Raw genomic sequence first — 12,264 nt, 5'->3', positions numbered from 1 at the left:
TAAAATAAAATCCATCCAAAAAAATGAAAAATGAGTAGTTATTGAAAATTAAAGCCACACCATGTGTTTTTAATTATGCAATTTTTATATCCATTGTAAAATATACTTTCAACATGTTTTTTTATGAAAATACAAACAGTTATTGAGAATTTATTTGTTTCTTTTTATGGTCGATGTAAAAACATTTTAGATGAATTATCCGGCTACTTCGTGATCTTTTTGACCCATTTTACGTGAAATAGTGAGGACTATAACTACATCGCCTTTTTTTAATCGCATAGTTTTTACATTTATTATAAGGTGAGTTTTAATTACTTACTTTTCGACATATTTTCTTATGAAAATGCGAGCATTTATAAGAGATTATAACTGTGCCATTATAAGACGAGATTTACTTTCGGTTGATTATTGAAGAAAATGCGAACGTTTATAGCGATCACTGTAACAAATATACCGTGTGTTCGCGGATAGGTGAACCAATTTTTGTAAAAGGTAACAAATTTTCGATTTGAATTTTCATTTTGGGAGTTCAACCCTGCTTGGTTAAAGACTAATTTCTAACATAATTTCACTTTTAGAAAATCAAGTATGCCTTGGAAATTTTCAAAAAACTTATTTTCCTGTAAAATGTCAAATACGACATAATGTTATTAAGAAAAGTTATTTAGAATCGAAACCTATGCCCGTGCACCAAATTTGAAATCCTCGGTCAACTTTGATTTCTCACATTTTACTTTATTTCCTAAATCAAACAATTTTATTTTACCAATTATTAATTGATTATAATTATTTATTTCTTTAAAATATTCGATAGTCCCATTTCTTTCAAAATAACAGTTGCTCTGCGAATTCTACACAAATAATTACTGATTGACTAAATCAATTTAATGAGATGATTTGGGAGGATAAACCGGACACCTTGACCGCCCAGATCCCCAGACCTTACGATAATGGATTTTTTTGTTTGGAAAAGAATAAAACAAATAGTTTATGAAGAATATCGATATACCAGGTATACCGGTATGAAATGAGCGTCAGGATATAAATGTCTCGATATAGGGCATTTGTTGTAAACAAACTTTTTTTTTTGTTTGCTTGGTTGGTATACAAACTGACAAACACATTTAGTACAAATCAAGTCCTTGAACAAATAACACTATATTATTTCATTGTGCCAAAAATGTCGAATTTTGTACCACAAAATGATGATTTGTGGAAAGCATTAATTTTTTGCTTTCATTTGAAAAAAAGTGCTGCAGAGTCGCATCGAATGCTTGTCGAGGCATATGGTGATTATGCTTTATCAGAAGCAACATGCAAAAGATGGTTTCAACGATTCAGAAATAACAATTTTGATATGCAAAATGTAGAACGTGGACCACCAAAACAGTTTGAAGACGCCGAACTGCAATTAATATTGGATGAAGATGACACTTTAAGTCAAAAGCAAATGGCAGAAATGTTAAATGTTGCACAACAAACAATTTCTGATCGTTTAAAAGCTATGGGAAAGATCCAAAAATGTGGAAAATGGGTGCCGCATAAATTGAATGAAAGACAGATGGAGAACCGAAAAAACACCAGTGAAATTTTGCTTCAAAGGCACGAAAGAAAATCAGTTTTGCATCGAATTGTTATTGGAGATGAAAAATGGATTTATTTTCAAAATCCTAAACGGAAAAAATCATGAGTTGATCCGGGACAACCATCAACATCGACTGCAAAACCTGATCGATTCGGCAAGAAGGCAATGCTGTGTGTTTGGTGGGATCAGAAAGGTGTGGTGCACCACGAACTTTTAAAACCTGGTGAAACCGTTAATACTGTTCGCTACCAACAACAATTGATTCATTTAAACAATGCGTTAATCGAAAAACGATCAGAATGGGCCAGAAGACACGGGAAGGTAATTTTGCTCCATGACAACGCACCTCCACACAAAGCAACACCGGTTCAGGATACCATCAAAACACTTGGCTGGGAGTTGCTACCCCATCCGCCGTATTCACCAGACTTGGCTCCTTCGGACTACCATTTGTTTTCATCGATGGGACACGCATTGGCTGAGCAGCACTTCGATTCCTACGAAGAAGTAGAAAATTGGGTGTCTAATTGGTTTGATGCCAAAGAGACACATTTCTATTGGCGTAGTATCCATAAATTGCCAGAAAGGTGGTCAAAATGTGTAGAAAACAATGGTCAATATTTTGAATACATTTTATTTTTCTTTCCTTGTTAAAATTGGTGTTTTATTTTCACAAAATAGCGCTCATTTCATACTGGTAGACCTGGTAGATAGTTTATGAAGAAATTGATACAAGAATATTAAAAAAAAGAATAATACAAGTAGCTCGATTAATTCCTAGAGAGCACGTACAGACAGCTTTTAAAGAATTCCGACACCTTATTGAAAAACGTGCAAATTTAGGACGAGATTTAGTGGAGCTTTAAGTTTAATATGAGATTATAAATTTTTGAATTAATCTAATGATAATAGTTTATCGTTTTAATAAAATAAAAATTGGTAAAAATAAAATCGTTGATTTAGGAAATACAACAAATTGTGGAAAATTAAAGTTGGCCAAGGATTTTCAAATTTAGTGTACGGGCATAGGTTCCGATTCTAAATAACTTTTCTTAATAATATTATGTCGTATTTGATACTTTACCGGAAAATAGGTTTTTTGAAAATTTCCAAGATATACTTGATTTTCTAAAAGTGAAATTATGTTAGAAATTAGTCTTTAATCAAGCAAGGCTAAACCCCCAAATATAAACATTGAAATCGAAAATTTGTTACTTTTTTATAAAAGTAAATTTATCTATCTAGGGACACACAGTGTAACAAATTACGAATATTTATATTAACAACAAGTCACTATTTGTTATTTATTTGTGATTGACGTAAAGACCTTTTAGATAAATCTATTCGATTAGGTTACTTCCTACCAGACATCTCAATACACATTTTGACACATTTTTCATGAAGAAACAAATAGTTATTGAAAATCAAATTTACACCGCCTCTTTTTTAATTTTACACTCATTACAAGATGAGGTTTATTTCTGAACACTTTTAACACATTTTTTATAGATACAAACAGTTATTGGGGATTATAAGTATGCCGTCCCTTTTTTAAAATGAAATTTCCGGAAAATAATCACTTTCCCAAGTATCAATTAAGCCAGCGCAAGAAAAGGAAGTCCGCAGTCATAAAATCCCGTTTATGAACTCAATTTCTAAACAGCTTCCCGCCCGAAAGCTTAAAAGCCACCCCCGTAAACCCGGGGCCGCTTGACGACTCACTTAAGACGACATTCATAGAACCAATAAAGAAAAACTTCTCCAACTTAGGCCTGCTTTCCCTGCCAACTTTTCCACTTTTAAATTTTCATTAACGCCACCTTGTTAACTAGTGCGTCAATTGGCCGTAGAGGATAAATGACCGACGAAGGGTTTTTCCTCTTTGTTCTCATCTAGTACTGACAGCACTCGTCTTATTCCCTTGAAGGTATCCCGCACGACAAAAAGATACGTCCATGATAAACGACATAAGGGCACGTTCCAGACAAGATTTATCGTTCTCAACTCCCCTCCCCCTTTCCTCATCGGTAAACTCAAAAAATGTGTCTGTTTTCTAATTCGAACTAGGCCCGCAAGTCGTATACGTGAGACAGGAGGAAATAAAATATTAAACGCGATAAAGTGTCGGATAAATCGCCGCCCTTAATGAGATTTTCGGTTTACGAAAGGTCCCGGAATTTATGTCCCAGTAGTTGAAAGCTTAATTGTTGCAGCCGCGTGCTGACGTCAAAGGCACAGGTGAAAGAATTGGGTTATAATATTGGGGAGACTGCGTTCTAAAACTGTCTCTGGTTTCAACACAAAAAAATTCTCTTTGTCGGAGCTGATTATGAAAAAGTTTACATAATGTAGCAATTCATTTCTACGACGCTCTAAATCCCTGAAAAATGGGGACAAATGAAAAAGAACGACCCTTTTTCATTCGCGCGCCTGACGTAATTTTGCATCCTGACGAGCTCTTTAATAAAACCATTTTAGATAACCAAAAAAATCTTCTTTATTTACACAATGTTAAATCTCCGAAACAAAACCACCAACCTGATTTAAAATTTAGTCCCAAAAAAATGTGTTAACTTACAATTCGACTAGATTATCTTTACAACAAGGTCCACGAACATTCGAGAATTATTATGTACAAACTCTTTTTAGGTTAGTATTGCCCTTCACTGGCACAAAGACGCACATATGCGCAATAGGTATCACTCCCGATCACAAAATCGTTACGTATTTACTTCGTTGCGCCTGCGCAAATGTCGTCACTCACTTATGTCCCCAGAGTAACCAAAAGGCTCAGAAAGATGACGGCGAAAGGATACTCGAGCCTCAGTTGTCCTCCATGTTGCATAGCTGCTGGATATTCACCTGTAAGAAATTTGAAATTTAAATGGCAGAGTGTTTCAGTTGTGGGGATTTAGGGTGGGGGGGTAAATACGAAACAAATAACGGAGGACCTACTAAAAGTTTCGACAAAGTTACCCCGCGCTACAGGGGAACGACAGACAATCAAAGTCGGGGGTAGGTGTATTTGTTTGGCTTAAAGTCGAAGTGTTTTTCTAAGAAGAAAGTTTTTTTTGGCCAAAGAGGGTGAAATGACAAAGTTAGTACGAAGGTGAACTGTAAAATGCGTATTTGATTATCTTTTATCCTGAAAACATCGATCGTAATAGTCTCATACTTTGAAATTTTCTGCCACTTTGAAAAATATCCATTATTTTAGTAATATGAATAAATTCAACAATAAACATTCATACAGGACTACTGAGAGTACCAAACACTAGCAAACCCATTCACAACAAGATATACTTCTCCTCTGGTTAATCCTAGATGATTGATTGGTTTTGAAATAGACCTGTGCTCTCTGCGACAATCAGATAATACCAGAGATACCAAAAAAACTGTACAAATCAGAGAGCAACCACACCCATGGTCTCTTTTTCGTTGTTTTAGATGTTCTGTCCTGCAATGCAGATAGACGTTCTCAGAGACTACCAGATGCGATTAATACGACTAGAGAGGCTCACAATAACTAGAGAAATCAAGTCCGAGTCCCGGTCTGCTTTGGTCAACACCTCTCCTCACTGACCCGACTAGTTTGTTTTGAATAGTTTTGATTCGTCGTTGTTGTCAGTCTCTTCTAACTAGTTGCACCGGTTGGTGTTCGCGTCTACCAAGCGCAACCGAAATCGATCAAACGTGCACGGATTGAAAAAATGATGGAAAAAAATGCGACTAGATTCAACCAAATGTAATCAGTTTCAATCAAATGCAACCGGGATCAACGCGGCTAGTATAATCAAACATAATCGTCAAACACCACACGGCATAGCAATTAACCATAAACCATCGAAGGCGAGCAATCGCGCCGAATGTGACTGGAGACGACCGTAGAAGACCAAACGCGACTAGAGACCGTAGAAGACTAGACTCGACTCAAATTAAGGCTATCAGAGGCCAAACTTTCAGACCAAAACTCCAAATAGCGCTGGCAATATCTGTGATGGGCAACTGACACTTTCAATGGATTGGAATGCTTACATATTTAGAACAATCAGAAGACATCGGTGGTTAATTCGTATGATCAGGATTTAAAGAATATTTATGGATTGAAAAGATGAATAGATAAATCAATTCATTCAGCAATTAATCGATCCATTTATCAATCCATCTAATGGAGGAGGAATTTTTTAATGAATTGATGCGTTGATAGATAGTGGATAGAACTTGAAGATTAATAAGAAAAATTAATAGACTATGTACGAAAAACGGTTCATGTATTAACAGATAAATGTAAGATTTGATGATTTTTAAAAAGGACTTTACAGGAGGAAAAAGAAATGGAGACTAACGTATTTGATTGGTCAATTAACGGGTATTTTGGATGGATAATTTGTACGAAGATTTGAAGAATTGGATAATGGATGCCTATGAGCCTGACCTATACAGGGTGTTATTTAAATATATAACCAAACTTCGAGGAGTGGTTCTTTGAGTGATTCTAAAATGAAAAATTTATTATATGGAGTGAATCAGAAGAATGGGCCAACACTAAACTGGAGATAGTAATAACCAAAATATTGTGATTAAGCTCAACGTGGCTTATACCAATGTTGCTAGTTTAAAAGATACAGTATGTTTAAAGTTTAAATTTTATTATGAAAGTTCTCAATAATAAAGAAAGTTTTGATAGTATAAATCTGAAAATAGGTAGTGTTGTGTTTTTTGGTGTAAGAATTGCTAATATTAAGGTTATTTTAACGTTGCTCCTAGAAGGTGCTAGTTTTACCGTATTATTTAAGTTATTTAAGAATTTTTTTTTCATCTGCTGAGCCATACTTAAACCAAGTTGAGAATTTAAAAGAACGCTCAATTCTAAAGAGAAAATGTACTCTTGTTAAGGTTATCTAAACCTATCGGTTTTTAAATTATTTGCATTTAAATGGTTCAATATATTTTGCTGTGATTTTTTTTCTTTTTTTATTAATTTCCATACTCTTTAGAAGCTACGGAGGGAGAATACAAGAAACCACGAACATATTTAAAAATAATAAGAAAATTTTGTTTAACGTTTAGAGTCATTTAAGAAAGTGTATTTTAAAAAGTATTGAAGTAGGTAGTGGACGTTTCCAACATTTGCTTTGTAGTTTGTCATTATTACTATTACCAATAATTGTTATTGTTATTTATTGTTGCTTTGATTACTTCTCCGATCTTTCCTTTTTTTAAGAATAAAAAAATCATAGCAAAATACATTGAATCTTTTAAATGCAAATAACTTAAAAACCGATAGATTTAAACAACCTAAACAAGAGTACATTTTTTCTGTAGAATTGAGCGTTTTTTTAAATTCTCCACTTGTTTTAAACATGGTTCGACAGATAAAAAAAAAGTCTTAAATTACTTAAATAATACGGTGAAACTAACACTCTTTAGGAGCAACGTCAAAATAACTTCAAAATTCGTAATTCTCACATCAAAAAACATAAAACTACCAATTTTCAGATTTGTATTATCAAAACTTTCTTAATTATTGAAATATTTCAGAACAAAATTTAAGCTTCGAACGCACTGTATCTCTTAAACCAGTGACGTTGGTATAAGCCATGTTGAGCTCAATTACAATATTTTGGTGTTTAGTATCTCCAGTTTAGTAGTGCCTCACTGTGTACAAACATAGGTGCGGTAATACTTCGTTTTCAAGACACAGGGTGTCAAATTTTTTTTTAATCGTTTTTTTCGGACAAATTTTAATAATCCTTTAGCCGATTTTGCTGAAATTTGACATTTACTTATTGTTAAATGTTTTTTTACTAAAAAGAGTTGCATACCATTTGTTTAAGTGTAAACTTTTAATAAAGCGTTTTCCTGTTTGATTTTTCTTAAATTTCCGATGTTACCCTTGTGCACGTCACTAGCAAAAGGAAAGGAACAATTTCTAACTTAAAAGATTTCTTTGTACTACATTAAAAATTGTCACCAAATTTCAACGTCATATCACTTTGCGTCTTCTTGTTATTTAGGAGTATTTTTAATATGTGACGATTAAAAAAAAAAGCTCGACATCCTGTATCTGGAAAACGAAACATTACCGGACGTATGTTTATATAAACTTTTAGTCTTGGATTCATTCAAAGAATCACCCCTTGAAGTTTGGCCACGTACTTAAACAACACCCTGTATACCTTATTCGCCTCTCTGATTGGTCTGTCTAAATCTACATCAAGTAATGACAGATGCGACTTCCGATGCACAAAAAGATAAAAATGGCGTCGGCTCTATAAAACGAATTCCCTTACCGGGGGTTTCTCATTTATAAACATTAACGAAGCATCGACCTCTGCAGCTCGCCAGAGTCGAAACTTCGAGAATCTAAAAACAGCGGTCCACGTACACAAAACTCAGCGGCGACCCCTTTCCACCGACGCAATCTAAAACTTACAACCACCGATTGACACGACTATGATGACGACGGACGATGGGGCGGAAAGGGCGTCCGAAAGTTTAGCTATTAGTCGCGGGAACGTTGTCTAAACCGAAACGCATTTATGAAGTTCGCCGCTATTAAAAGATGGCCGATAAGAGGGAGGGGGCCATATTTCTCCGCTTTATCTCCGACAGACAGAAAAGAACGTTAACATGGAGAAAAATGAAATGGGTGTTTTTTTAAATTTTAAATGTGGCGAAAAGGTTGCTGTATGTCTAGAAAGTGTTGAATTGAACAAATATTTCTTTTCCGTTGACACCGCCGCAAAAAGGTAGAAACGTTTCGTCTTAAGTGATCGTTTTGCCGGCTGATTAAGTTTGATGCCCCGAAATAACCGAGGAAATAATTCGATGATAAATTTAAAGACCTCGTCGGGTCGACTTTTTACTTCATTAAGCGTCTAGAGATAATTGGGGCTCTCGAGCGGAAAGCTTAGATTAGATACTGAATTAAAAAGTCTGGGAGGGGGCGCAAAAACCAGTTGTTTCACCCCACCGTGGATGGAAATTTAGCTGGAAGTTTGCTTAGTTGAGGGCCACATGTAGATGTTCCCTGGACGGAGACAAATTCGTCTGTTTGGAAGAATTATGAGGGTGAACTTTTCGAAAATGGAAAAGCAAACACGAGGAAATCGTGCCGCAACGTCGACTTTTTACACGAAAAGTTTTGAGGCAGAGATAGAAGCGGCAGTTTTATGCTCGCATGACTCGTGAACGTCATCGGTCTATAGATTTTCCGGCATAAATTGCCAGGAGAAGTCAAGAAATATCGTGGATAAAATTTATACGGATCGACCTTTTTCCTTGGCATTTCCAATAAAACATTTATTAGAGTTGTTATTCAGTGAGAGGGGGAGCGATGGGGCGGGGGGGAGGGGGGCCTGGGGGACGCGCGCGCAATAAAATATCGATAACGATGTCGATTAAAACTAATTCACGAACACGTCGGGCGCAGTTAAAACAATTTCCATAATGTCGTTTGATTTAATGGAGTCGGGAATTAAATTCCCCGAGCGTATTTTATTCAACTGCGAAATAATAAATTCAAGCTCGGACTATGGGACAATAGTTTTTGTCATTGTTCGCCTCACTCTCGACTGCCAGAGTCGTATTTCTTCAAAGTTCTCTGATGTAGTTAATTAACTCGGACGTACTTCAGTTTTAAGGGCCTTTTGTCGCCGAGTTTGAAAAGTTACAGTGGCCCATTACAATGGCCACGAGTGGCCTCCGCATCGAATGAAGTCTCCCCAAAATTCAGAATTTGGCCGCCGCCGTCGAAAGGCTAAAAACCACTTTCATGCCTCTTAAAATAAGGGCCGGCTTATTTATAATTACGTTTAAACAACCCTCTTTTTGCTGCTTCAACGAATCAGAATAGGGTAGAAGGTTTTTGGTGGTTAATCATGGACTATCTCTAAAGGGTGGTTATAATGGTATAAATTATAATCTTCAATAATTGGTTGTTTTTTTTTATCTAAAATGTGTAAAAAAAACAGAATGAAGTTTTGCCTCCTGATTGATTTTATTGTTTTATAATGAAAAAGAACGGCATGAATATAATCCTTTAAAACTGCCCATTTTTGCTCTAAAATGTATCAAACGTTTGTAAAAGTTTCACTTTGTGAGTAACAAGAATTAAAAAACTTAAAAAGGCTAATGTAGTTATAAATCTAAATAAACAACTGATTTTTAATTTTAAACGTGCTGAAAAGGTTTAGTAGTTTCGTTTGACGATCGATTTAAAAGCAATTAATTGCGCGAGCGGCGTAGTTATAATGTTCAATTATTGTTTGTTTTCACCTGAAATGTGTCAAAAATGTTCAACAGGATGCATTGCTGTTGGTAATCAAAATAAGTGCAATGAACTAAAAAAGGACGTTGCCGTCATAATTTTCATTTATTGCTTTTGAGCTAAAATACTAAACTAAACAACTAAAAAACTAAACTAAACAACAAAAAAACAAAATAAAAAAGGATTCAGTATTGAATTTCGTCATGCTAAATAATCGCTCGTATTTCAGCTGAAATGTGTCAAAATAGGTATTTGTACATTGTTAAGGTAAACATATGAATTCACAAAAATTGAGGTGTATTATATTCATAATTACCAGGAACAGCTCAGTCCACTCAACCCAATTCATACAATAATTAATTAACGCCTACTGTGCCAAGTGCACGTTTAATAAAAGGACGGCTTATATAACCATATTTTTAACTGGCAGAATGCATTCCGAAGATTATTAGGAGAACGAATAATCCCGTTCGTTTCGCCACTCGACAGACACAGAACCTTAGAAAAATACCCGAGTCCCGACTAATGGCATTTCCCAAGGAACAACTTAAGGCCCCAAACAGACAGACACACACATTTCCGAGAAAACCAATCTCCAGAGCCACTCATATCCGAGACTCACAATAAATTCCGTTTTCATTTCTGCTGCGAAAACATTATGCCATCCCGAAACCCTCGCAAAAATATCAAATTGCCTATTTTCCATAAAGTTTGCCCCCGAGAAGGAGGATGTCCGACCGCACCCCCCTTCGGATATCTGTCGTTTATAGGAGGGATTCAGTAAATAAAAAATAATAATAAAAAGAGCTGACTCAGCGCCACTCACCGTTCAGCACGTGCACCGTGAGACTTTTGGGGTTGGCGTTTGAAGGGTGACAGGTGTACTTGCCGCTGTCCTTGTCGTTGGCACGCTGAATGAGTAAGTAGGAGACAGTGACGTCGCCCTTTTCGGTTATAACGGAGACTCCCCCTCGCGGCGAGTCGTAGTTGATCTCCTGAAAGAAAAAAGACACACGATGAAAGTTTTTTTTTTATTGAGACCCGGAGTGGACTCCGGAGACCACGCGGAAGAGAAAAGTGGGTCAAAGAGGGGATGATTTGCCAACTAACTTTCTGATTATCTGCCGAGGATTGGCAGGTTGTTTACAAGGGATGAATTAGTTTCAGGATAATTTGTCTATTCAAGTCTGCTATCTTTCCAAGCAAAATTGTTCCTATTTCTGTAGCTTCGCCACTGGCTCTGCATTAAGAAATAAAGTCCCGGATAAATTTCGAAAATTTAATCCGACTTTCCGGGACGCTATGGCGGCGTTCTCTAACGGCCGTCGTTCTTATTTATCGGAAGCTCGTGATGGCCTTTTAAGGGTTCCACCCTCCGGAGGGAATCGGGACAAAGGCATCGCTCATTCGCATAAACGTCCCGTTTTACAATGAAACGAAAAATATGAACGCAGAAATTACGCCGACAACCAAGAAGCGTTTCCTTTGTCCCACGATTTCGGTCTCTTCAGGGCCATTTTGATTTTCAAGTAATTGCGAAATTTCGCTAGACAATAATTCACCCCCTCCGCATGCAAAACAAACGCTTTTCGCATTGTTCGTTTAAGAGGCAAAGATCCGAGAAAACGTCCGTTGCCGACGAAGAAAAAATGGAAACGAGCGGGGTTCATTTACCTTACGAGTTTTGGACAAGCTTCTAATTATCTCGGGCGTTATTTATTTAGGCGCCTCGAAAGCTCTATAGATAAAGGGTAGAAAAAGCCCTATACGGTTATCGATCAGGGACTGAGTCAGCGATCTAACGACGCTTAATAACCCTGATAGCTACATCTAATTAGATCCTATTTCAACATATTCCGCAAACTAAATGAATCACTGTACAATATTATTCATATCTGTTTTGATTTTGCGAATATTATGGATCGCAAAAATCTAAGTGGCAGACTGCAACACTGCACATGGTTTTATGGAAAAAACATACTTAAAATGAATACTACATGTATTAAAAAGCTTCCAAATGAAAAGCTCAACAATATTCTCCTTCTGGATGAGAACTACGTTAAAATTGACCGCAGAATTTGCTTTTCTGAAAAAAGTTAACTGGAAATGAGTAGCATGTCGACGGAGTTATCTTAACGAATAAGAAATACCAGAATGCGAGTGAACGCCACGTCAATTCTGAATATTTCATTCATTGTTCTGGAAAAAGTTTTCTTAAAATGAGCAACATGTCGATGGAGTTAGGTCTGTAAATAAGGAAGATAAGAGTTTTCCGAACCAGAAGCAAGCTCTGGAAAATCTGAGTATCGCATTCTTTTTCTGGAAAAATTTAGCTGAAAATAAGTACCATATCAAATCTGACCACGGTATTTTCTTTTAAAGAAAAAATTAGCTCCAAATGACTACC

General features: G+C 36.1%; 1 protein-coding gene across 2 annotated transcripts in view; it reads right to left on the bottom strand.

Moving 5' to 3' along the window:
- Positions 1–4,057: 4,057 nt before the first annotated feature.
- LOC136418562 (zwei Ig domain protein zig-8-like) overlaps positions 4,058–12,264 on the bottom strand; it is a 58,045-nt gene continuing 49,838 nt past the window's right edge. For both annotated transcript variants that reach the window (XM_066404663.1, XM_066404664.1), the window contains 2 exons: positions 10,684–10,852; positions 4,058–4,447 (listed from right to left, as the gene is read on the bottom strand). In XM_066404663.1, coding sequence (XP_066260760.1) covers positions 4,350–4,447; positions 10,684–10,852 — 267 coding nt within the window. In that variant the 3' untranslated portion in view covers positions 4,058–4,349. The remainder of the gene's footprint in view (positions 4,448–10,683; positions 10,853–12,264) is intronic.

The sequence above is a fragment of the Euwallacea similis genome, chromosome 35 (genome assembly GCF_039881205.1).
Source record: "Euwallacea similis isolate ESF13 chromosome 35, ESF131.1, whole genome shotgun sequence".
In the NCBI taxonomy this organism is placed as follows: domain Eukaryota; kingdom Metazoa; phylum Arthropoda; class Insecta; order Coleoptera; family Curculionidae; genus Euwallacea; species Euwallacea similis.
This window is presented reverse-complemented; position numbering and strand designations above follow the sequence as displayed.